The sequence below is a fragment of the Macaca fascicularis genome, chromosome 11, assembly GCF_037993035.2.
Source record: "Macaca fascicularis isolate 582-1 chromosome 11, T2T-MFA8v1.1".
In the NCBI taxonomy this organism is placed as follows: Eukaryota; Metazoa; Chordata; class Mammalia; order Primates; family Cercopithecidae; genus Macaca; species Macaca fascicularis.
This window is the reverse complement of record NC_088385.1, coordinates 77,344,033-77,370,158: the sequence shown is the minus strand read 5'-3', so window position 1 is coordinate 77,370,158 and position 26,126 is coordinate 77,344,033. Positions and strand designations below refer to the sequence as shown.

At 39.3% G+C, this 26,126-nt stretch overlaps 1 protein-coding gene across 8 annotated transcripts in view; it reads left to right on the top strand.

Annotated features, from left to right (window-relative positions):
• PTPRB (protein tyrosine phosphatase receptor type B) overlaps positions 1 to 26,126 on the top strand; it is a 124,242-nt gene that overhangs the window by 7,437 nt on the left and 90,679 nt on the right. For 5 of the 8 annotated variants that reach the window (XR_012420454.1, XR_010579499.2, XM_065524567.2 and 2 more), the window contains exons 3-4: positions 7,186 to 7,442; positions 21,362 to 21,635. Coding sequence is in view for 6 of the 8 variants with exons in the window: in XM_065524567.2 (XP_065380639.1) it covers positions 7,186 to 7,442; positions 21,362 to 21,635 (531 nt within the window). In the remaining 2 variants the exon portion in view is untranslated. Of the gene's footprint in view, positions 1 to 7,185; positions 7,443 to 20,677; positions 20,942 to 21,361; positions 21,636 to 26,126 lie in introns of those variants that run through there. The other 3 variants (XM_005571538.5, XM_074007416.1, XM_074007417.1) reach the window with 1 other exon arrangement.

Sequence of the window (26,126 nt, the reverse complement as noted above, 5' to 3'; positions counted from 1 at the left end):
CAGCTGTGAATCCGTCTGGTCCTGGACTGTTTTTGATTGGTAGGCAATTAATTATTGCCTCAATTTCAGAACCTGTTATTGGTCTATTCAGAGATTCCACTTTTTCCTGGTTTAGTCTTGGACACATTATGCATCCAGAAATGTATCCATTTCTTCTAGATTTTCTGTTTTATTTGCATAGAGGTGTTTATAGTATTCTCTGATGGTAGTTTGTATTTCTGTGGGGTCAGTGGTGATATCCCCTTTATCACTTTTTATTGTGTCTATTTTATTCTTCTCTCTTTTCTTCGTCATTAGTGTTGCTAGCGGTCTATCTATTTTGTTGATCTTTTCAGAAAAACAGCTCCTGGATTCATTGATTTTTTGAAGGGTTTTTTGTGTCTCTATCTCCTTCAGTTCTGCTCTAATCTTAGTTATTTCTTGCCTTCTGCTTTTGAATTTGTTTGCTGTTGTTTCTCTAGTTCTTTTAATTGTGATGTTAGGTTGTCAATTTTAGATCTTTCCTGCTTTCTCTTGTGGGCATTTAGTGCTATACATTTCCCTCTACACGCTGCTTTAAATGTGTCCGAGAGATTCTGTACATTGTGTCTTTGTTCTCATTGGTTTCAAAGAACATCTTTATTTCTACCTTCATCTTGTTATTTACCCAGTAGTCATTCAGGAGCAGGTTGTTTAGTTTCCATGTAGCTGTGCGGTTTTGAGTGAGTTTCTTAATCCCGAGTCTTAATTTGGTTGCACTATGGTCTGAGAGACAGTTTGTTGTGATTTCTGTTCTTTACATTTGCTGAGGGCTAAGCATTCATTCTTAAAAAAAATGTTTCAAGTGTAATTTTAAAGTTGCATATTTTTAAACAGTCTTTTGGGAGCACACAAGAGTTTATCATATTAATAGTTTAGCTATCACCATTATTACTAACTACTCCTTCTTCCTAATTGTATTAATAAATGTTTCAACTTTGTGCAAAGTGTTTAATATCAGAACAGTAAACGGAAAAGGAATAATAAAGCTTTCAGGATTACTTTCAGGAATGCCGTGAATAGTTAGTGTATGGCATCATAAATTATTGCTTTTGTCTTCTGTGCAATCCAAGTATAATTTTTAAACTCACCAAGCAATCAAATGTTACAGTTGACCAGGCACAGTGGCTCATGCCTGTAACCCCAGCACTCTGGGAGGCCGAGGTGGGAGGATTGCTTGATGCCAGGAGTTCAAGACCAACCTGGGCAACACAGCGAGACCCTATCTCTAAAAGAAAAAAAGTTACAGTTGCATCTATTCCAGCAAGAAATAGTACTGGACCGAAGCAGACAACAAAGTTTACAGTGGTCCAATTAATGAAGTTTTATGAATCTATCAGATGGGGAAAATTTCTTACGCCTTGGCCTTCACATCTGTACGGAAACAGGGAAATTTACTCAAAGGAAATTACTGGTTTGCTACTAGATCTAAGCAAATATTCCTTGCCAGGGGGAAATTAAAACATTATAAACTTGAAACTGGTTTCAAAAACATTCACGCAAATCCATTGGCAGATAGGCCATGTCTGTGTCGTTCGAGGACTTTCAGTTGAAGGGTGCAGAACTCCATCCATGGTTCGGATAACTTTTTGAAGGAATGTCAAGTCTCCTTACATTTATAAAAAGCTAGCCAATTGTCTAAAATTGTTATTTTTCACTCAGACATTTCATATTGTGAAGAAAGTAACACTGAATATAGAATGTCAGCCAGCCAATCAGCATTTATTCACCATTAAATTCAGATTTATTCATTCAAATCACATCTTTATCTGAGGGCAGGAATTTTCTTTTTTAATTTCAAGGGCAGCACTGGAAAGCAGACAAATATTTGTAGGCAAATTTTCAAGTGTCCCTGATATGGCTGAGCCGGTGAAATCCCTAAAAGAGATTTTGCTGATGAACTAAACCATATTGTTGGCAGGCTCGATATAACTGCTGGTTAAAGTAATTGTTTAGTTGTAGTGATTTGGGAGAGGGAATAAAATGTGTGAACATTGTAAAAGATAAGCAATCATATACACCCTTGGGAAAAAAGTTTTCGTAGAAGTTGTTGGCTTTAATGGCTGGCAGAAGTACTTGTGGGGAAAAACAAAGCAAAACAGAAAGTGCCTTTTGTGTATAGAAACCCTACTTGGACTAAATTGGCTGTCACAGTTTTTCTTCTTGCATCATTGTAGCAACATGGGCCTTGTAGTGGACCATTTTTAAATATAATGTCTGAAAATAATGTTATCAGTGATTATTGATATATGATTTATGTGATCACTGAAGATAGCAGGTATAGCATCCAGCATTCCCCAACCATATTCAACCTGTGACAAATCACTGAACTTATCAGGGCACACACAGGGCTATATATGACTCTCATGGGCCCTGGGTTCTTTTGCCTCTGTGGTCCCTTTCCCCTACTGAAAAAAAGAAAAGTAATATAATAGATTTTGATGTAGCCTAAAATTCTCATTTTTCCTAATCTATGAAAAAGTTAAAACATTTTCTTTGACTCTAAAGTTTCTGTTTTATTTTCAAACAAATTAAATCATTGTGTTGCCCTAAAATTATCCTGGGCCCTAATCACTGTGCCTGTTGTGTCTAATGGACAGGTCAGTCTTGCACATGCCAAGTTATCCACCCCCTTTCCAGCTCCCCGTTCCCTGACTCTGTTTAATCTCAGGTTTGACACCTCTCTCCTTATAGCCTGATAGCCCTGAACTTTGGAGCCACTCTTCCTCCTCTACCCAGTATGCCTTACTTCTACTCTACTATTTCAGTCTTTTCTCCTAAAGGAAACATGGGGTAACGCATGGTAGAATTGTTGAGTAACAGTTGGCTATTGAAACATATTTATTTGCCTTAGTTAGCCTTTCAATTTTTTCATCTAATTTTTCCCTGTGCTATGCTTTAGTGTTTTACTATGCTATGTCTTGGTATCAATTTCTATTTATTAATTTTACTTTCTTTCTAATCATGGGTCTTTTAAAAGTAATTTAGATATGTATTTTTAGCTGTACTCTTTATTTCACTAATTATATTTTCTGAAATGTTAATTATTCTTTTAACCCTTTCAAATAATTATTTAGTCCATTATCGTTCCCATCTATTCCAGTCAAACCTTATTTAATGCACACACACACGTGTGTGTGTGTGTGTGTGTGTGTGTGCAGTCATCGCTTAGTAATATAGGGGGTGGGTTCCAGCACCTCCTGCAGGCATCAAAATCCAAGGATGCTCAAATTCCTTATATAAAATGATGTAGTGTTTACATATACACACATTCTCCTATATACTTTAAGTTATCTCTAGATTACTAATAACGCCTAACACAATGTAAATATAAATAGTTGTTGTATTGCTTAGCAAATAATGACAAGGAAAAAATGTCTGTACCTGTTCAGTACAGATGCAACCATCCATTTTTTTTCCTAATATTTTTGATGTGCAATTGATTGAATCCACCGATGAGGAACCCGCAGATTCAAAGAGCCAACTAGATAGATAGATAGATAGATAGATAGATAGATAGATAGATAGATAGATAGATAGGATAGATACCATCCTTTTCTAAAATATCTCCTGTTTCATTTGTTATCTCTTTTCCAGATGATTTACTCACTTTTAAAAAAGCATATTATATTTGGCATCTTCCTACAGAACAGAAAGTACCAGTATAGTTAAGTTCTTCTATTCCAAAAATGAGTTTCATTCAAGTTATTTTGTTTTTGACATGCTTAAAAGTTATTTGTATCATTTAAAGAAGGGAAACTTACACAATATATTATCTTTATTATCATTATAGAAATTGTATTTCTAGTATTATTTCTGAGTCATATATTAATTTATAAGATAAAATACACATTGCTCTTTTAAAAATAAATTTGAAAGATAGTCTTGATATTATGCAGCCATTACAAATCACTTTGTAGGCTGATAGTACCCTATAAAAAGAGCTATATGCAACTTGAATGCCAAAACTTTTTAGATTGACCAAGAATGGTCGACCTTACCTTGAATTGTGTTCTGGGAGAAATTGTATAGTGGAAATTGTTATAGTAGGGAAACAATGTAGTAACAATGGTACAATAAAGCTTTCAAAAATAGCTTTCACATATTGTTCCATTGTATAAGAAGTTTTCCTTGCATTTGTCAAAACATCTTGCTATTTCATGAACTGTGAAACGAATATACATTTTTAAAGAACACTCAGAGAATTCATGGATACCAAACTATCCAAAGATCTACTATTTTCAAATGAAATTTCATAGCGCCTATTTCAACAAAGAGTTCAGGAAATAAAATAAACTTAATTTGATCATCTTATATATTTCTATAATGGATTTTCTTTCTTTCCATCCATTTTAGAATCCTTCAGTAACCACATAAGAAATGATTCAAATTTATTTTTGGTTCATATTACGTATATAACTAAAACCATATGTGCATGTATATTAGGAATCACCTGAGAAACTTGTTAGAAAAGCAGGTTTCAGGTCCCACACCAAGTCTGCTAAATCGTACTTTCCGGGGGGAGGACCAAGGCTTCAATATTCTAACAAGCTCCAAACGTGATTCTGATGCCTACCTAAGTTTGCAAACCACTGCTTTAAATTTGACAAAACTTGTAAGTTGAATGTTAAGACTAAATCTTCTTTCTTGCTTCTTAAATAGCACAAGTTAAAAACACAGACACAAAATGAAAGGGTTCTGTACCTGAATATTCTGTCGTTTCTTTCTTTGGGAAAAAGGTGGTGGTCTAAAATGGAAAATGAACTTGTTTGGTATGGGATGTTTTAAAAATATATTTAGAAGGTTAATTAAAGATAATGACAGAAGACTGAAACTTTTTCCACAAGATAGTCCAAAGCTACGTGCAATGGTAATAACCTATGTTATTTGCAGAGAAATTTCAAGAGTGTTTTGAAAATTTATCTATTTTTGGGAAACTCCAGTTTCATCCACTGAATTATGTAAGCTGACTAATTTTTTAAAAAGCTCTTAGGATAAAAACTTACCAACAGCTCCTTAGTGAAGAAGAGTAAGCGTGGGTTGACATACTAAGACATGTAATTACATGCTAGGTATTTAGAAACTTGTTTTTGTCCTAACCCCATGGTTAAATTTTTTTTGAGGGTCTAAGACCTAAAATCGTCATATGTAGCAGTCAACTCAGAGGATCAGGATCAACCAAAGCTGAAAACAATCAAAATGCTAATCTCCATATACAGAAATTTTTACATCCCTACAATAGACAAACGTCTACTTAAGGGAACATTCAAGCACCTAACTCAAGCAAGACTGTAGAATTAAGACTGTTTCTTGGAGTGTGTTGTAAAGGAATCTCACTAATAGTATAATTCAGTTTGTCATGTAGAAAACACCCCAAGGTTGAATAAATCTGATCTATGTCCAGAGTGGCTAACCTGTGCACCAAAGCAGTAATAGTGGCACAAGATTTAGAAAGACAAAAACAAACAGAAACTAAGGGGAATGTCCAAAAATCTATCAAAGTTGAGATCTAGTAGATGTACAAGTAGGACTGCCAGATAATATACACATACTCGGTTACATTTGAATATCAGATAAATAACAATCTTTCATATATTACTAATACACAGTATGTTATCTTTGTATTATTGTATATTTGGGATACACTAACCATACTGAATTATACTAAAAATTGGTTGGGTATTTATCTAAAATTATAATTTAACTGGACACGATGTATTTTTATTTGCTAAATCCATCACCCTTATATACACAGTACGTTGCACAACCCTTTGCATCTCAAGGAAAGGATGCTTTATAGCCAAGATCATTTTATTAACTTTTAGAAGAACTGCTGATATTTATATCTTGATAAATTATAAAAATACCTTTTCCATCTTAATCCTCTTTTTGTGCCCTCATCTCCCTCTTCTTTACATATATTATTAGATGAAATACACTAATCAGTTGAGATTGGAATGGAAAGGAATGAGACTCAAAAGAGGGCTAGGTAAGGCAGACCAGAACAGGGAAATAGGATGATAAATAGCTTCTTTAAGAGCCCTCACCTGGCACATAGTAGTTGTTTAATAAACAGTTGCTTGAATAAATAACCAGTAAATGAGTAGTGAAAAATAAAATCCTCATTCTCCCAGTCTTTTAGCCAGAAACTCTTCAAAGGTATTTTTTATCTGATTATATCAGGTTTTGTGAGGTTTTGTATCCCATAAAACTCTAGTGCACTATGGAGTTGATGGAAACATCTGAACACACCACATCAGACCATAATTTACAGAACTTCTCAGTGCTTCAAGTGTGCTCTAGGGTCTTGCTACACAGTGCAGCCCCCAAAACTAGCAACATCAGCATCACCTGAGACCTTAATGCTGGCTCTGACCATCTCTAGTGCATCAGAATTTGCACATTAGCAAGATCCCCAAGAGATGGAGAGCACATTTTAAAATTATGGCTAAGTGAACCTGATTCATGAACCAATTTCTTTTTAATATGGGCAATTCAGCCTTGCAAAACAAAGCTATAAATTAATCCCACCAGCTCATAAATTGTAAGTGTTCTTCCAGAAGATAGCTTAGAAAATACCACAGTCTCATCATTTGTGACTACACAGTTGCATTAGAAATAGTTTGCACTGTGGCTAACGAAGTGTCATTACTTTTCAAGGAATTGTCAGTCTTTGTGGTGAAGTTAGGCAAGTCATTAACAGTGATTCTCAACCCGATATTTTGTTTAACACACGCTTTGAGAAGCTGATAAAAGCTATTACAGTGCCCCACAGAAGAAAAGCATACATCCACATATACATAGAATTTTGCACAGTTTTTGGAGACTCATGGATTCCCCTGAAGCCAAATCAATGACCCCCTAAATTCTCATAGAATAGGTTTAATTCTCTCTTCTACCCAGAGCTGGGTTTTTCTCTGGTAGCGTAGTTTCTACAACTTTCCTTCCAGCTTATAAAATTGATAGATGGATAAACGATGGGTGAATTGGACAGGACAAATGAACATTGTCACGCACTCAAAGTATATTTGCTTTTTTCATTTAATTGAAGCTTATCCACATGCCCATTATTGAAAAGGCCCTCTTTTGCTAAGTAAAATTGATTTTTATGTGAAGAATTCATGAAACATGAGAATGATCTTTGCAACTATCTTTTCCTTACCTCAGCTGGCCTGGGAGCAGAAGTTTCGGTGAGGAGCACTAGAAACACGGCTCCTCCCCAGATTCCCACTATCTTTAATGCAGTTCCAGATAGCCTGGAACGCCTTATTAGAAATACCACAGAGGCCTTCATCAGAAATACTGCAGAAAACTACAGCCAAAACAGCAGCGAGAGGCAGCATCCCGATCTGCACATGACTGGAATTACAGACACATCATGGGTTTTGTCGACTACTCAGCCCTTCTCCAGCACCACTGAAGAGGTAAAAGGAAGGGGGGTGTGGAGTGTGGTCTGTGCATGTCTCAGGAGGCTCATTGCTTGAAAAGACTTGCTTTGCTAAAAATGCCACTGCTGCAGGAGGGGATTAGGCACCCTCACTCTGTGTCCTGGCTGCTAAATGTACAGGAAAGCATTTTGCATAATGAAAATCTTTGAAATTGACTCAAAATTTCTATATCTTTATGAGATGCAGATAATTAGGCTGCCATGGCATCACTGTAGCTTGGCCATATTTTCTGAACCAAAGGCAGCGTTCATGGCATTACACATGTCCTGAAACCAGAAAATAGAAATGAAAATCAGTGCCCTGCAGGCAACCCTGCGTATGTGTCATAATTATTTATGCTCTAAAGGAAGGGAGAGAGTCCAAAGCAATGGCAGATTCAAGAATCACTATAATTGGCTCAGGAACACAGTAAAAGATGAACGGAAGTCACATACCGCTTCCACATCAACATCTTTGAACCACCTCCACAAGGTGACGTTAGTCAAATGACTGAGAAGCAGAGTGGCACCATCACAGGAGTCTGTTCAAATAGTGATTCTGCTTCAGGTGTTCATCTCTTTGGTTTTGCTTTCCTTGCAGCGTTTTAGTCCACCATTTAGGCAATATGTGTAATTATAGCACATCAAAAAACTGAGGTTCCACTGGCAGACTTCAGCTTTTTCCTAATAAACAACCCAAATCATTTATAGAAGTCAGATGACTTCACATCCATTTAGCATTCTGGTATCTTTTGCATTGTGCAGAATTTCACATTGCATATGGTTCCCGGCTGGTGAGCGCATGTTTCATTATTGATCACAAAATAAATATAGTCAGTACGTTGAATAACTCATGGGACTTTATTTTTATCTCTACTTTTCCTTTAATACAAATCTTTCCTGTGACCTAGTTCTTCCTTTGTTTCTGAATAGAAGTTAGAAAAACCCCATTACTTTTCTGGACACTCTTTATATCACTTTAAAACTCAAGACTTACTCTCAGTTCATTAACAAAAATACCAATTTCAGGAAATAACATGAACTCTAAATTTGACTTAAATGTTAGCTTCACCTCTCCCATCACCCCACCCAGTTTGGGCTTAAAGTAGGGAAAGGGAAACATGTCCAAATTCTCTCACTCTCCACCAACCTTTTCACCCACCTCTCCTAGCCTGATAATTATGGTTTCGGATCTGTCTGGGCTTGGAAAATGGGAAAGGAAGACAGGAAATGGAAGCAAGAGAGCTATGACTTAAGGATACCATCATCAGCTGGCACTGTGCTCTCCCTAAATCTCCAACTTTCAAACCCTTTCAACCACTGACATGAGTGAGAGATTCACCACTTACTTTTTTTTAACTAAACGTTTTAAAAAATTTTCTTTACATTTAGTTAAACTCACAATTACAATTGTAATTTTCTTACATGTATAGATTGCATAGTGGCAACATCAGGGTTTTGGGGGTATCCATCACCCAAAAAACATACATTGTACCCACTAAATAATTTCTCATTATCCACCCTTTTCCAACCCCCTCATCCTGAGTTTTCATTGTCTACCAATCCACATTCTCTGCCCATATGTACATATTATTTAGCTCTCACTTACAAGTAAGAACATTTAGTGTTTATCTTTTCATGTCTGACTTAGTTCACTTAAGATAATGGCCTCCAGTTCCATCCATGTTTATGCAAAAGACATTATTTCATTCTTTTTCACAGCTGAATAGCACCACCACTTACTTTTGAAAACATACTTTCAGCCGGGTGCGGTGGCTCACGCCTGTAATCCCAGCACTTTGGGAGGCTGAGGCTGGCGGATCACGAGGTCAGGAGATCGAGACTATCCTGGCTAACACGGAGAAACCCCCGTCTCTACTAAAAATATAAAAAAATTAGCCAGGCATAGTGGTGGGCTCCTGTAGTCCCAGCTACTTGGGAGGCTGAGGCAGGAGAATGGCATGAACCCGGGAGGCGGAGCTTGCAGTGAGCCGAGATTACACCACTGCACTCCAGCCTGGGCTACAGAGCGAGATTCCATCTCAAAAATAGTGTGTTTGTTGGGGGAGCACCTCCTCATTGTGCCTGAATGTGCCTAGCAAAAACTTCCATTCTAACAGCAGTTTACAAGACATTTTATTTATATCATAGCTTAAATATACAGAAAAAAAATTAAGTGTGTCAAATAAGAAAATATTGAATAAAAACTATTATAAACATTTATCTGCCTGAACACTAACGGGTTGTCTTTTAGCAAAAAGAACATTGTCCCATTTTTGCCTAGCTTTAACTATTGTGAAACACAGAGAGAAGTCCAAGGGGTAGCCAGGCTCTGCTGCAGTCAAAAGTCTGAGACAACCAGTTCCAGAGCTCTACAGACACAATACCCACTGGGCCAACCCAGCCCTGTGTTACAGAACTCACATGATCTAGCACCAGACCTGGGCTTGCAGCTTTGGATCATGTAGCCTTTTTCTAGAGTGAGATTCACTGCAGTGTTTATATGAGCTCCCAGGTAGGGCATCAGAATGACTATGCGTCCAACTATGTCATGTTCCAGTTTTTTTCTCGAACCTTAAGCAAAGTTTTAACTGTGTCCTGGAAAGCTAATGTGTAAAAGCTATGCTCTTTCAAAAGACAGTTTCTACAATTGCAGCTGTCATGACTCTAAAGCCTTAGACTGGGCATTCCTGCTAGGTTATTATTTGATTTAGCAAGAGCTTTAACTTTATAACAGTCCATTATAAACAGCTGTGGTTAGATGCTGTGAGAAGTTAAAATGAGTCACTTGGGATATAAACTGCCTGTCCCTTGAAAGTAATTTCAAAAGGTACTCTGTCTCAACAGAGGATGCCTAGAAAAGTGTAAGAAAGGAGTAAAATCATTTGACTTAATTGCTTGGAATTGTGTAAAAATAAAATATCTATGTGTCCATTGTTTTCCTTATCAGACCTAACTGATGGGTTAGGGTTAGGGTCCACTTGCATGAGTAGCAGTCAGTGCTGGGTATAGGCTGGGGAGTCTAAGTTCTCCTCCCCCAGTAGGCTACACCAGCTTATCCCCTAGTAGGCTATACCTCTTATCCCCCAGTAGGCTACACCAGCTCCTTTTCATGATGGTTTAGGGCAGCCTCACTGGAAGGCAAAGGTGGAAGCTACAAGCCTTTTGAGGCCCAGGCTCTGGAACCATGCAACATCACTTCTGCCATATTCTTTTGATCAAAGCAACTCTCAAATCAGGCTAGATTCAGGGACTGTAGAAATAAATTCCATTTCTTGATGGGAAGAGCTGCAAAGTCACATTGCAAGGGAGTGTGCACATTGAGTGGGAGGAATCTGTGACCAATAAACAATCTACCATAGTATCATCATTATCATTATCATCATCATCATCGTCATCACCACCACCACCACTACTATCTCTGTTTTGTAGATAGCCGGCTGAAACTTAAAGAGGAACTTGCCCAAGATTAAATGACTAGGGAATAACAGACCAAGAAGAGTACACACTCACACACACACACACACACACACACACACACACTCCCCTGAATATCTAGTCACCTATTCTCTTATATAGCGTGCCTGATAATAAAGGTAAATGCGGAGGAGGACACGATTTGAAATCCAGCAATCACTCCTCACTAATGCTACTGCAAGATTGTCCTATGTTGACTTTCGAGGATCAGAGTGTTCCCTGCCCTTCTCCTTTTCTCTCTCTTTTCTCACATCCTTACCTGCTAGTGTGAGGGGTCTGACTTTGGAAGTTTGTATACTTGGGCCAGTACTTGACCTCAAAACTCTTTGGTGCTCTCTCTCTTCTACCTCCCAACCCTGAGCAGTAAATGAATTAACACATATCATAGGCCTAGAGTAGTGCCTGAACGATAGTAAAATAGTGTTTAATTAATGTTAGCTGCCATTGTTGTTATTGTCACCTTTATAAATAGTATTATGTGGATTGCATGTCTTCACAAGACCAAAATCAGCAGAACAGGAAACTTGTCTATGGTATGAGTCAGGAAATACCTTGATCAATTGTTCTCTAAGTATGGACCCTAGTCCCAGAACTTCTTAGAAATGCAACCACTTGGGCCCTTCTCTAGAACTAATGAATCAGAAGCTGGGGCTCTGTGTCAGAGAAACCTGGCTTAAATCCCAGTGATGACATCTACTAGTTACTCAAGTCCCACTCATTTCTTCTTTAACAGAAGGATAGTTATGGGTACTCGCTCTCCCTCACAAGACAGGATTAAATTCTGATTAAGTAAAGTGTTTTCGAACACTAGCTAGGCCTGACACGGTGGTTTATGCCTGTAATTCCAGCACTTTGGGAGGCTGAGGCAAGCAGATCACTCGAGGCCAGGAGTTCGAGACCAGCCTGGGCAACAGGGCAAAACCCTGTCTCTACAAGGAAAAAAAAAAAAAAAAAACACAACTACCCAGACATGGTGGTGCATGCCTGTGATCCCAGCTACTGGGAAGGATAAGACGGAAGGATCACTTGGGCCCAGGAGGCCAGGGCTGCAGTGAACTGTGATCATGCCACTGCACTCCAGCCTGGATGACAATGAGACCCTGTTTCAAAACAAACAAACAAACAAACAAAAAACAAAGAAGAACACTGGCTACATATGATAAATATTCAATAGTTTTAGCTATTAATACTAGCTTATCCTTGTTTCTGTTTCATCATTCCTACCTTGCCTTCTTCACAGGGTGGTAAAAAGCAGATGAGTTCACATATTATGTGAAAATACTTTGACAGGGATAAAATGCTGAACATACATTAGAAATTTTACTGGCTGGTTCTGATACTGCTAAATATCTCTAAATCTTTCCCTGCCCGCCCACCCTCGCTCCGGCCTGGGAGAAGGATTGCATTTCCTCAGTTCATGAATAGCCATTGTGGTACTGGTCTGGGCTTTCACAGTTTTGTGTTTCCTTCTATTTGGCCTTCAAAGAGATCACAGCCCAGTGTGAGTCTCCAAATAAATGAGGAGGCAAATGCAGAAAACACTCCACTTCCCTCCACCCCCTGCAAGTCTGGGGTAACCTCCTATATTGGGTCACTTAAAGTATGCAGGGGAGACACCCCACTGCTACCACTGTTCTGTGGCCAGAACTAAAGATGGGAAAAAATTCCCCTTCACCGAGGCAAATGCCTGGAGGCAGGAGGGCAAAGAAGTAGGAGGGGGTGGGGAAGCAAACCATCCTCTGATCACTCATCATGACTCCTGGATTGACTAGTGTGAATGGATACAACAGAAACAGACTCTGAGACTGCTGATGCTACAAAAAAGGCCACTTGCGGAGTAACATATTTTGGGGAGAATATGTTTCTAAAGACCTTAAATTATGATTAGCATCATTCAAACCTAACTCTAACATGGACTACAGTTTTCTTAATTTGCCAGTTAAAGTGAATTACCATGTGCCAATAGCATAAAGATGGTCTACAATTCACCGGACCCCACCAGCCTGAAAATCTCAAGGATTTTTATTATCTTTCATTTTCTTTTAGTGATGGGTGATTTGCATTGGTTTCCATTTTGTGCACAAAAAGACCACATTGCTATTTTGTGAACATATACAGTTAACCCTTGAACAACATGGTTTTGAACTGTGCAGGTCCTCTTGTACGGGGCTTTCTTTCAACCAAATGCAAATGGAAAATACATTATTGGTGGAATTTGGTATACAGAGGTATACTCAGGTATACAGAGGACCGAATTTTGTATATGCAGGTTTTGCAAGGCCAACTACTTAACTTCAGTATGTGGAGATATGGTTATACTTAAGGGTCCTGGAGTCACTCCACCCCCATACTGGGGGATGACTGTGTAATCATATGCACAGAAAATACAACCATGAACAGAACACATACATTGAAATGGGCCCTTTAACCTGACGGTATTTCTCTGGCACATTGGTCTCCCTGGGCAGACGAGTTCTACATTAGATGAGAGTTGATGCAGTGGGGACAGAGAATGGCAATGGGAAAGCAAAATGAGATCAAAAGAGAAGCCAGGACATGCTGATCGAGAGCGGAAGCTTGTGGTGCTTCCCGTTGGTTATACATACATCAGAATCACCTGGGAAGCTTTTGAAAGATACACATTCTAAGATTCCACCTCAGACCTGTACCAAGATTTACTGAGGTAGGACCTCAGCAGCTATAGTGTGAAAATCTGCCAGAGTGGTTCTATGTGCAATCAGGTTTGCAATCCATTGGAGAATAACTGAATAATCAGCCTGTTAAGAAAAACACTAAAGCAGAAAAAAGGAGGAAGTGTTGTTGGGGATATACAACCTAAATCTCATCACAAGGACATCAGACAAATTCAGATGGAGGAAGATGCTATGGAAATAACCAACCTGGATCATTCGAAAAGGCCACTGTCAGAATGGTCATTTTAAAAGACTGAGGAATTGTTCCACATTAAAGAAGATTAAGAGGCCAGGTGCAGTGGCTCACACCTGTAATCCTAGCACTTTGGGAGGCTGAGGCAGGAGGATCATATGAGCCCAGGAGTTTGAGACTAGCCTGGGCAACATGGGGAGATCCCATCTCTATAAAATAAATAATTTAAAAAATTTAAAAAGAAGTGTAAGACACTGACAACTAAATGTAATGCAGGATCCTGGGGGCTAGATCTAGAGAGAAAACAAGCCAAAAAAAGGATATTATTGAGCTCATTGACAAAATTGAAATATAGACTGTAGATTTAAGTATTACATCCATTTTGAATTTCCTGAATTTGATAACTTTATTGAGATTGCACACTTAATTCAAGATACACGCAACCTATTCCCTCCACCATAATTTCTGTGGGTGACCGTTGTTTCCTTTTCTTTAAAGCCAATGTTATCATAAGCCATGCTTTATTTGTCTACTATCCTAGGGTTTGGTAATAAATGTTTGCTAGCTCCTAAATCCATAGCGTACAGCAGCTACACCCATACAGACTGCCCCATTGCAAGCATTACTGCCTCAACTGGGTTCATCTGGGAGTAGCCTCCTTCCAAGCGTGGGGTGGCAGGAACTGTGGTGTGAAAGAAGATGCAGCAGAAGTGCCGGAGTGAAAGAGTGGCTCACTTGCACTCACATCTGGTTGTAAGTTATTTGACTGTTTGTAGTTACAAAGCTACAACAAAAGCTATGTAAAGCCCATTTCCTTCATATTAAAACAAAATAAAAAGTAGGGGAGGGGAAGAGGTTGATAAATGGGTGTGGGAAAAAAAAATACCAGGAAACCTTGGAGATGTGTTCTAGAGAGACAGTGGAGCCTGCTGTTAGAGACGTAACCGGCATTCCCACCCCTCCCTTGCGGTATTTTAAAAAAATCTTGGCTGGTCCAACAGACTGAGCAGCTGTTAAATGTCTTTGGGTGTTGATCTACTGAATTTTCTTGGGTGTGATTTTAGGTACGAGATTGGAGGCAATGATAATTTATTGTCATTTGGATGTTCTCAGAAAGACGAGTTCTCAGCCATGAACTTTGTCTTTCTCTAATTTTACCGAGTGCTCAGCATTCATTATTTATTTTAATGTTATTCATAGAATATTATAACTACTAATAATCATGGAACTTAATATTTATTGAGCCCTTTAGACAGGAACTGGACTATACATGTGACATGTACCTTCTCATTTAATCCTTACAATCGCCCTCTCCTAATGCTTCTATTATTTCCATTTTCCTGGAGACCTATGATCTAGGAAATTTAGCTAGAAAAACTTCTTCAAAAATAAATATCTCAGACTGTCTCTCTAAGCACAAAATAGGATGGTCATGGCTTTTGGTTTTAAACTACTTATCAAAATAACATTTCTCTACATTTTAATGCATCTCTTTTTAAATGCATGACACCTGCTGCAGGTTAAAATTGTTTTCCCTTTTGCCAGAATTTACTATTGAGCCCTTTCGAAGTAAAACTCAGGAAAGGATTTGCCATCTTGTAGTTGTTTTTAATTGACGCATTTCCCTGATTGCTATGCTTTCTTCTAATAAATATCTGGGGGAAAGCCTGGAGTGAGATTTGCATAACATAACCTCCTAGGAGGAAAGGTATCAAACTGGCCTTATGTCTAAGTTTGCTACATGTTGATCCTTTTTGCTCAAGTATTCACAGTTAATTTTTTTTTTTTTTTTTTGAGATGGAATCTCACTCTGTTGCCCAGGCTGGAGTGCAGTGGCGCGATCTCACTTAATTTTTAATGAGGAGTTACATGTATCAAAATATGCATATTATATATTATAAAGGTTCACCAATTCACTTAAATAATACATTCTAAAATTGTCCTTCTAAGTCATCTGTGTAGTTTTTTTATAAGCAAAGAACTCAGTAAAATTTACGAAAAAAAATTTAAAACCAAGATCTCATTAACTCTCCCGAATGTAAAATGATATCGAGTACAGGGTTTAGGGCATAATCTGAGACCTTTGTTCAGAATTTGAATAGCTCCTTCTCATGAACTAGTACTGGAGGGCCTATTAAAATGCAGAGGGCTCCATTATTGAGCTCCATCCCCAGCATTTCTGATTCCTAGGTCTGTGGTGAGGCCGGTGGGTTTACATTTCTAGCAAGTTCTCAGATGATGATAATTTGAGAGCTACACTTTGAGAACTACTGTTCTAACGGGTACTCCTCCCTCCTCCTTCTTCTTTTCCTCCTTTCATCTTCCCTCTCATTCTTCACTTTCCCCACCTTTTTCTCTTTGTCTTCAGGATCAATCTTTTCTTCTTTTTCATTCCTTTGCTCTTTCCTCTTTTTTTTCTTCTCTTTCCCCTCTTCCCTTCCAGGGTAGTATTTAAGATTCTAAATATTCATTCTAAACATGGTCCAGCAGGACCATATGACCAGGAAAGGCAGACAGCACACAAATACATAAATAATTAGATTATTACCAAGAGTCATTGTTCTGAATTAAATGGCCACTGAGATGAAGAATGATAAAGACATAATTTTTCCTTGTGAGATCAGAAAGGGACTGGCCCCTTAGAGGTGTGTTTAAGCTGAAACCTAAAGGACGAGAGAAAGATTGCCAAGCAGAGAGCCTGGGGAAGAGAAAATGACAGGCAAGTCATTTTCTAGGGCTCTAGAGCAAGTCAGTTCCATAGGCAGGGGAGGGGGAGCAGAGCCTCCAAAACCTATACCAGAGCCTGGCACACAATAGGTGGCTAGTCAGTGTTTGTTGAATGAAAGTAAATAAATTATCAGACCCAAGCAAGTGCAGAATAGGAGGCAAGCAGGAGGGAGGAAAGAAATGGGCAGAGGCCAGGTAATGAGGGGCCAGGGTAAGGACCATGACCATTTAGGTCATGGGTGAGGGAAGCGTGGATTAACTTAACCAGTCTACTCTGCCTTCCCCTCATCCATCCAACACCACTGCCCCCTCATCCCCATGTCCAGTTCAAACCCCTGTCCAAAGTAATGGTTCTCAAACAGTGGCTCCCATACCCCCTGATGACCCATTGTATTATTCAACATCTGTGTTCATAATGTGACAAGATTCGTGCTTTTAGCCATGAATTCATAATTAATATATATTTTTTGAGACAGGGTTTTCACTGTTACCCAGGCTGGAGTGCAGTGGCACAATCTGGGCTCACTGCAACCTCTGCCTCCTGGGGTTAAGCAATCCTCCTGCTGCAGCCTCCTGAGTAGCTGGGATTACGGGCACACACCACCGCACCCAGCTAATTTTTGTATTTTTTGTAGAGACAGGGTTTCTCCATCTTATCCAGGCTGGTCTCAAACTCCCGGACTCAAGTGATCTACCTGCCTCAGCCTCCCAAAGTGCTATGATTACAGGTGTGAGCCACCATACCCGGCCAATTAATGATGTTTTTAATGGCTATGACTTTTTTTTTTTTTTAAAGACAGCTGTTTGTTCACTCATGTCTAATCAAAAGCAGCCCCACCCTTCCCATGTAGTCTGGGAAAGGTTTCCTGGTGGCAAGGAGAAAAGCTTGTCCCCTGAAATGGTACAGAGTGGCTGATTCCAAATTTCTGGAATGCAACTTCTAATTCAAATACTGTCCTGATGTAGTATAAGTAGGCTCAAGAGAAGTTGAGAAATTCCAAACAAAGATGAGAACAAAAACCAAAACGAATCAATTTATTTGTTCTTTGTCCAGTAGTTTCAAATAAACTCCTCATAGAAAAGATGATATCTAGAAGCTTTTCTCAGTCTTATACTTCCTTGAATCTATTACCGTTTTCTCGGATTTCTCATGTTAAATTATGTCCTTTTAAAAGGAAAAATGTAATCGGTAAAAGCCTGAGTTTAAACTCTTCCTCTTGTTTCATAGTATGTTCATTTTTATGGGTTATTTAGGACTCACTAATCAGTTGGGAACTGTGCTGTCAGCCTTAAGGTTCTCCAAAAAAGGAACTAATAGTTATACACCTTTGAAAAAGAGAGGCCTATGACTATTGGTTCTTTCCTTCATGTATTGCTATGATTCGTCATAAACATTGAAGGTAATAAAATAGATAAAAGACATATGATTCTAAATGTACATGTCCCTCTTTGATAGGTCAAAAAGAAATTAATTGTATTTAATCATTTCTATTTTTCCTAATTCCTATTCCTAAGGACATTATTAGCAGATCACTGTTTTTTCTGTTTCTTAATTTTTTATATACTTTTTAAATTAATTGTTTCAGTGGAGATGCATATCTTGGTACAGATCACTATTAATAGCATAGAATTTGGAAGCATCTAAACTGTGTTATGGTGATAATACTTTCTTATTGCCCTCTTTGATTTGTATTCCTCAGATTTTGCCTTTTTGGTACATTTGCTTTCATGATAAGGAAAGATTGTTAAAAGGTATATTGAAAATGAAATGTAGCTTTAAAAGTAACTGATAGGGTAATAACAGTATGTTAGTGACATGTAGCATGATTTTTAAAAAGTGTTTGGGAAAGCTTGGAGGAGATAGGATATTTTGAAGACTTCCACAAATGACAGAAGGGTATTTAACATATTTAAGTGGGAAGATCCCAAATCTGAGGGCTAACCTGTGAGAATATTTAAAACCCCAATGGAAAGGACAGACAGAAAGATGAGTATATTACTAGGCAAAGTGACACTTGTATAGCACATTAAAGTTTGCAAAGGTACTTTAGGTGTGATATTATTTATTCATAATAGCTGTGTGGTGTATTTAGAGTAGGTATTACTCCAATGTTACAGTTGAGGAAACCACATTGTTATCTGAATACAGTAAGAGAAGAAAAACATAATGTTGCAAAGGAATAAAACTGGGAAAAGACTCCTGTAAAGGTTGAGGGCAGCCAGAGTCTGTAAGAAGGCTTTCAGTATCTGTGGAGAGCGGGAGGGGATCCCTGCCACTGATGAGGCTGACAGGTATGCCAGGCTCTGCAGAGCCACTGAACTTGGGCACAAAATACAGAGTATAAGTTCTTTACTCTGCAGGTGACCTAGGCAGAGAAATAGGAAGTTTTTTTTTGTTCCCAGAAATACACAGATGTTCTAGGTTTGACCTTCTTTGAGTGTTTGTTAACTTGAAAGGATTTGAGATCTTTGGTCTGGCTATAGATTAAAAGTCCATAGAATCTCTCGAGGGGAAGAAACTTCATTTTTTCATTAACAGGTATTTTTAAAAGCATGTTTTCTAAAAGAATTGAAACAGGCCGGGCACGGTAGCACACGCCTATAATTCCAGCACTTTGGGAGGCCGAGGCAGGTTGATCACTTGAGGTCAGGAGTTCGAGGCCAGCCTGGTCAACATGGTGAAACCCTGTCTCTATTAAAAATACAAAAAAAAAAAAAAAAATAGCTGGGTGTGGTGGCACACGCCTGTAAACCCAGCTACACGGGAGGCTGAGGTTCAAGAATTGCTTGAACCCAGGAGGCAGAGGTTGCAGTGAGCTGAAATCGCGCCACTGCACTCCAACCTGGGTGACAGTGTAAGACTCTGACTCAAAAGTAAATAAATAAATAGAATTGAAACAATTTTCACTTTTTTCTTTTTTTCTTGTTTTAACTTTCCTCAAAGTAGACACAATAGATACAGTAGACAATCACATAGCTTTATGTATAGCCTATTTGAAAAAGAAAGGAATATGCCATCCTTCCCACTGATTTAAAAATTAGAATGCGGAATCTCATTTCTTCTGGCAGTTATTAGGGATGGTGCTCCAAAAAAGCAATCAAAAATCATAAAACTTGTTGCAATATTTTGCTGTTATCACTTATGTACAATTAAATATTTTTGTTCTTTAGTTATTGGGAACTTTTCTGAAATCAGTTTTCAGATACACGTTTGGGTACTGAAGCAGCTGCTAAAGGGCATACAGTTAGGGCTGAACACTGAATAAATGCCATTTTTTTTTAACTTGTGGAGAGCTGACTATCAACAGTAGTTTTCACAAATGAGAGTTTACATGGCTTTCTTCTTTTGGTTAGACAATTAGGGATGAAATGGCTTTAACTACTGGATGATAAAACTGTTCGCTGTGGGTTGAACATTTGGTAATGATTATATTTGTCGTTAGCACTATTTCCATAAGATTTAGGGAGGATACAAACCTATACAAGAGAAAAGGGAAAGTGATTGGGAGAAAAGAATGGTCAAGCTGACAATCCTTTTGGGGTCTTTTTCTCTTGCTAGTGTCAGGGGATGCCACCGGGACAAATGAATGCTTTGAAGTGAAAAGGGCAAAAGCACTCTAATAAAAGGCTTCAGGAAAGAGTGCAGGCGACCTGGGGAAATATGCTGTGGTCAAGTTTAATCCTGGGAAAAGCGGTCTTGGAGAAAGCAGATGAGGAAGATAGGAAGGAAGATAGGGAGGGGGAGACGCTGGGTGTGGAGGGAGGAAGGGGGCGGGGGTGGGGGCCTGGAAAGTGAGAGGGAGCAAGCACTAATTGTGGCTAAGGCGACTGGGTCGAGGACCACAGAGTGGGGAAAAGGGAGAGTCCAGGAGTAGGAGGAGGCAGAGCCCGGCAGAGCCGGACCGGACCCCTGGCCGGGAAGGTAGCGGCGCGGGGCAGCGGGGGCAGCTTGGCCCACATCGGGCCCCTTGGCAGCCTCAGGCGTTGGCTCCTCGGGGCTCCCTCCCTCGCCGGCGCATTGTTCCTTTGCCGGGAGACGAGGAAATTGCCTTTTGATTGCGGAAGTCAGCGGACGGGGCTGGGGCGAGGCAGCGCGGGTCAGAATGGCAGCGTGGGAAGGGCGGCTCGCTGCCTGTCCCCGCCGCCTCTCGCGTCCCCAGCCCGCCCGGGGCGGCAGGAGCAGCAGCAGCAGCGGTGGCCGCAGTGGCCCCTACACGTCGCCAGGCCCGAGGGAAGCGCTCTGCGCCCACGGGGCGCGCTGAGCGCGCGCAACAGGTGACCCCCCGCCCCAGCCCTCGGGCCGCCCCACGTCCAACCCCCTAGTTCTCGTCTGGATCTTAACTACTGAGCGCAATGCTGAGCCATGGAGCGGGGTTGGCCTTGTGGATCGCACTGAGCCTGCTGCAGGTGAGTGGCCCGAGAAGGGGTCAGAGCTGATGCGCCCCCTCCCCGCCGAAAATCAAATTCCCACTCCACTTTCTCGTCTATCAGGTTGTGCTTTGGAGAGGGAGGTGGCAAAATTTCTTCTTCTGCCTTGGGAAGAATGATCCTCTGGTGAGCCCCCAACCCAGAATGACAGCTTATCCTGCTGTCAAAGCAAAAAGCCACCTTCTCTCTCCAGCTGCTCTCAAGGGACAGCAGCTAGGGAGAAAGTTGCCATCCACCTCCCCCGCAAGCCTTTTCTCTGGCCGGAGGGCAAAGGGACTAGCTGAGGCTAGGGACAAAGGATAAGTAGAAGGGAAAGGGCAGCTTAAGGAGCTTGCTGTGGACACGTCCCTGGGCAGTCCAGACCTGGGACTTAAACTGTTGTGTCTGATTCCTTTGCAGACTGGACTGGTGGAGCCAGAGAGATGTAACTTCACCCTGGCGGAGTCCAAGGCCTCCAGCCATTCCGTGTCTATCCGGTGGAGAATTTGGGGCTCACCCTGTAACTTTAACCTCACCTATAGCAGTGACACCCTGGGGGCCGCGTCGTGCCCTCCCTTTCGGTTAGACAACACCACATACGGATGTAACCTTCAAGATTTACAAGCAGGAACCATCTATAACTTCAGGATTGTTTCTCTGGATGGAGAAGAGAGAACTGTGGTCTTACAAACAGGTAAAGGATGACAGGTGCAATTGGATGGCCAAGCTACTCGGGGTTGGGCCCTGCCTTTTCAAGCTGGTGTTTCATTTGAGTTCCAGGGATACAAAAAATGAAGGTAAAAAATACCTGTGAAGATAAATATTGACAGAAATGTCTGGTTTCCTCAGATCTAGCCAGAAGCAGCTTGGTGGACTTTCAGAGACTCCCTTAGTGCTGAAAACAGCCAACTAGCCACTGAAAGGGTCGGGGTGGGGTGCGGGGTGGTCAGCAAAGAGAAACGTGGGGCTGCGGAGGGAATTTGTTAAAGTGATGTGGTTTACGCTTCCATCGCATTAAATTGTCAAACCCTGGAATAATTTTAAGTAAATGTTTTTAGAATAAATAATAGAAGTACAATATTAGGGATATGCCTTTCCTCAACTTAGTTTTATTTTTAGAACTGTACATAAAATCTGCAGGAATAGAAGGGAGCCATTCATCAGGGAAAATTAGAAAAGTCTCTTGAAATGAGGATATGAAAATTGTTTTGTATCTCTTGAGTAATAACCCAAACAGCATAGTATCAGAGAATGTCCTTTGATTACTTTACAGCAATTATTTTCCTTACACTTTTGCTGAATCCCTCCATGTGGATATGTTCAGAGTTTGTCTTTCTTGCCTCAGTTTTCTTAGCTGTAAAATGGGAGTGTTAGACTGGGTCATTCAAGTTCAAGTTCTTACCAAGTGCTCGACACTTAGGCATGGACTGTCATGTACATTACCTCATTTAATCCTCAGAGCTACCCTCAGACGTGCTCTAAATTCTTTAACAGTTTTCATGTTTTCTGACTTCATTAGTCTTCATTATCTCTATTTGTTGCAACAGTGAATCCTTACTTTCATCCAGAAATTCAAATTTAAGTTAAAAATTTAAAAGTCAAATTTAGAAATGTGTTGCCCTTACTATTCTTTCACATTTCAACCTGAAACAGGATCATTTCTTTTGCTACAGTTCTTTAAAGAGGTGTTAGAAGTTTCAGCTCTAAAGCCAGGTGCAGCAGTTTCGGAGAATTTAACTGGGCTCACGTAGTAAGTCAGCTAGATATTAATTATCTTATTTTTTCAAAGAAAAAAATCAAAGTGCCCCATTACATCACTTAACTTACTTCAGATGAAACTTTTGGATAATATCTGAGATTTGCAGCAACTTAAGTTGAAAAGAAAAATCACTTGTTAAGAATCTGGTGGTTTCTCTGACCGGGTGCAGTGGCTCATGCCTGTAATCCCAGCACTTTGGGAGGCCAAGGCTGATGGATCTTGAGGTCAGGAGTTCAAGACCACCCTGGCCAACATAGCAAAACCACGTCTCTACTAAAAGTAAAACAAACAAATAAATAAATAATTAGCCGGGCATGGTGGCAGGGGCCTGTAATCCCAGCTACTTGGGAGGCTGAGGCAGAGAATTGCTTGAACCCAGGAGGCAGAGAGGCCAGATGTTCCACTGCACTCCAGCCTGGGCAACAGAGGATACTCTGTCTAAAAAAAAAGAAAAGAAAAGTGAACCTGGTGGTTTCTAATATGGAATCGGAGAGCCTGAAATAGACCACATAATTAGAACATTTTACAAAAGTTGAAAGGCTGGGTTTTTAGTCCAAATGTTTTTGGTTTCTTAATATTACAGGATAGTTCTTATAAATACTCATATTGCTAATACTGTGAAATACATAACATAGAACTTACAGATGTGTTAATTACATTTGGAAAGGCCTCTGGCCAACTAGTGTATGTGTTCAATGGAGCAGAGCAATTTGTAAAAGCAGGCTGAGCTTTCAGAAGTTTGTTGGAGAAAGGATTAAGACCTTTAAGAAGCCAGAATATGGTTGTTTAAACCAGAGGATTTACTTTTTGGAAAAACAGTAATGGAAAAGGACTCACTGTGAGTGTTACTAGTTAGAATAGGCTTTGAGTTTAATTATGCAAGTAGGTGTTTCAAGTCCAGAGGCATTTCTGAAATGTAAGAAATACTTGCATTTTATTGACCATGTTGAGTAAAACAAGACTTCATTAGCATCCACAATGTGCTAGCATTCGGGGTTCTCACCATTTTTCTTAAAGAGACACAACTGTCTACAGATATTATGAGCTTCGTGATAAATGTGAAGCATGAAAGTTGCAGGTGGTATTTGCATAATGATAAATTTCCCACACTTATTTGTATGATGGTTGTTTAGATTAAAATTACTTTTTTAATTAAGATATTTTAAAAATTGTTTCAAGGAGGAATTTTTTAGTTGGTTGTTATTTATTTATTTGTCAGTAGTTCTTTCTACATTTTAAGGACATATGTGAATTGTTCACTTAGTTAATACAAAGTAGTAGTATTCCCTTATGTTGATTGCTGAGCTATAAAGATGAGATGCATAAATCATATTTTACTGTTATTAAAGCAATGCCAGCTAGTATAATATTCAGACTCAGACAAACTTCAAACAAAAAAGTCATTGAAAATATCTGTGCTTTCTTTATTCCATTGTGCCTGTCTTATCAATCTAAAACAAAATAGAATGAGAGCATGACATGATTTGGATAGAGGTATAGTAGTTGCTTAGATGATCTCTATATCATTCCAAGTGTGACTTGCCTGATTATTTTTCCTGAAAAAATGTCTAAAATAGCTCATTATTTTCAAGCCATGTAGACATGACCTTAAGGATAATTTTTTTTTTTTTTTTTTTTTTTGAGATGGGGGTCTCACTCTGTCACCCAGGCTGGAGTGCAGTGGCGCGATCTCAGCTCACTGCAAGCTCCGTCCCCCCGGTTCACGCCATTCTCCTGCCTCAGCCTCCCCAGCAGCTGGGACTACAGGCGCCACCACCACGCCCGGCTCATTTTTTGTATTTTTAGTAGAGACGGGGTTTCACCGTGTTAGCCAGGATGGTTTTGATCTCCTGACCTCGTGGTCCGCCCGCCTCAGCCTCTCAAAGTGCTGGGATTACAGGTGTCAGGCACCGCGCCTGGCCAAGAATAAAAATATTTAATTAAATGGGCAATATTTTAGCAATAGTCATTTTTCATTCCAGATTTAAAATCAGAATCGAAGAACACACTAGATTTAAACCCAGTTAAGTGCACATGTATCAAACATAATACTGCAGGGAACTATGCCAGGTAGTGATTAGTAAGCTTATAAAGATGACTAACAAAAAGTGGTTCCTGACCTTGTTGTCTCGTGCAGAGATGAGAGACGCTTATGATGAAAGTGGCAACAGAGTTTTATCTCATCTTTTCTGGATGAGGACTTTAGTCTGCCTCCTGTATGCCATGCTTTTATAACCATAGAGGACAAGATATTTGGTAATTCTCAGGTTTATTTGGTCATTAAATGGTCAATGCAACAAGAATATCCTTTGAAAGCCAAATTATTTAGTGTGAACTCACCAGACATCAGACTATGAACATACCAGATATGGAATAAGTTGGCTTTTTTTTTTTTTTTGTTACTTCTTGTAGAGCTCTTCTTAAACTTGGCACTTTTGAAGACTGTACTCAGAGTCTGGAGCAGAGGTTGCAAACTGGCGGCCTCTAGAGACATCTAGGTGTCTAAATAATGGCTGTGCTGTGTTTGGCTCACGTAGTGTTTGCGAAAATATGCAGATTATTTCACCAGCATTAAAAATTGAAAATTCACATTAAAACCCAAATATATGGATTCTCTGAAAATTTTGGAAGATTTAGCAAAACTGTGCCTGAAACTCCCTAGAGCTGACTTGTGGCTTCTCCTTTTGGACACCAATTCACTGGAATACCAGTTCATTTATTTCCTTACCTGAATGCATTCTGGGACATTTGAATTTGTGACTTCTACTTTGCGGTTTTCATTTGAAAATTTTAGGGAGCATTTATTTGTCTGGCAATAGAAATAGGTTTTCAGTACTTAAATGGCATCTAATCCATAGTAGGTGTTCCTTAAATACTGATTAAATGGATGGATAGATGGATGAATGGAAAGATGGATGAATGGTGGATCTGGGCATGGATGATGAGTAGAAGATATAGATAGATAGATAGATAGATAGATAGATAGATAGATAGATAGATAGACAGACCGACCGACCAATATATAGATACAGATAAGTATGTAGATGTGAATGAATGAAATTAATATTTCAGTGAGAGAATGTACGTATACTAAAAATATGGTCTGTTCTCATTGGATTATGGGTAAATTACAGAGCCCAGGGAAGAGGTGTAATGGTAGATAAGTTTACCTGTAGAAATAATATTTTAACAGCATTTTCCCTCTTGTTAAGTCAGTTTCAGCTACTTATTAATCAGCCTAGAAAAATAAAAAACAAAACCTCTCAAATTATTTTAATTATTTTAATATGACTAATTTATTTGTCTTTAATAAAAAACATTTTAGGAACTTTAATTGTTGAATCATGATATCAACTATTATTTCCACTTCGAAATGTTGCTTATTGTATTGGTTTATTAGGAGTGCCTTAACAAAATATCACAGAC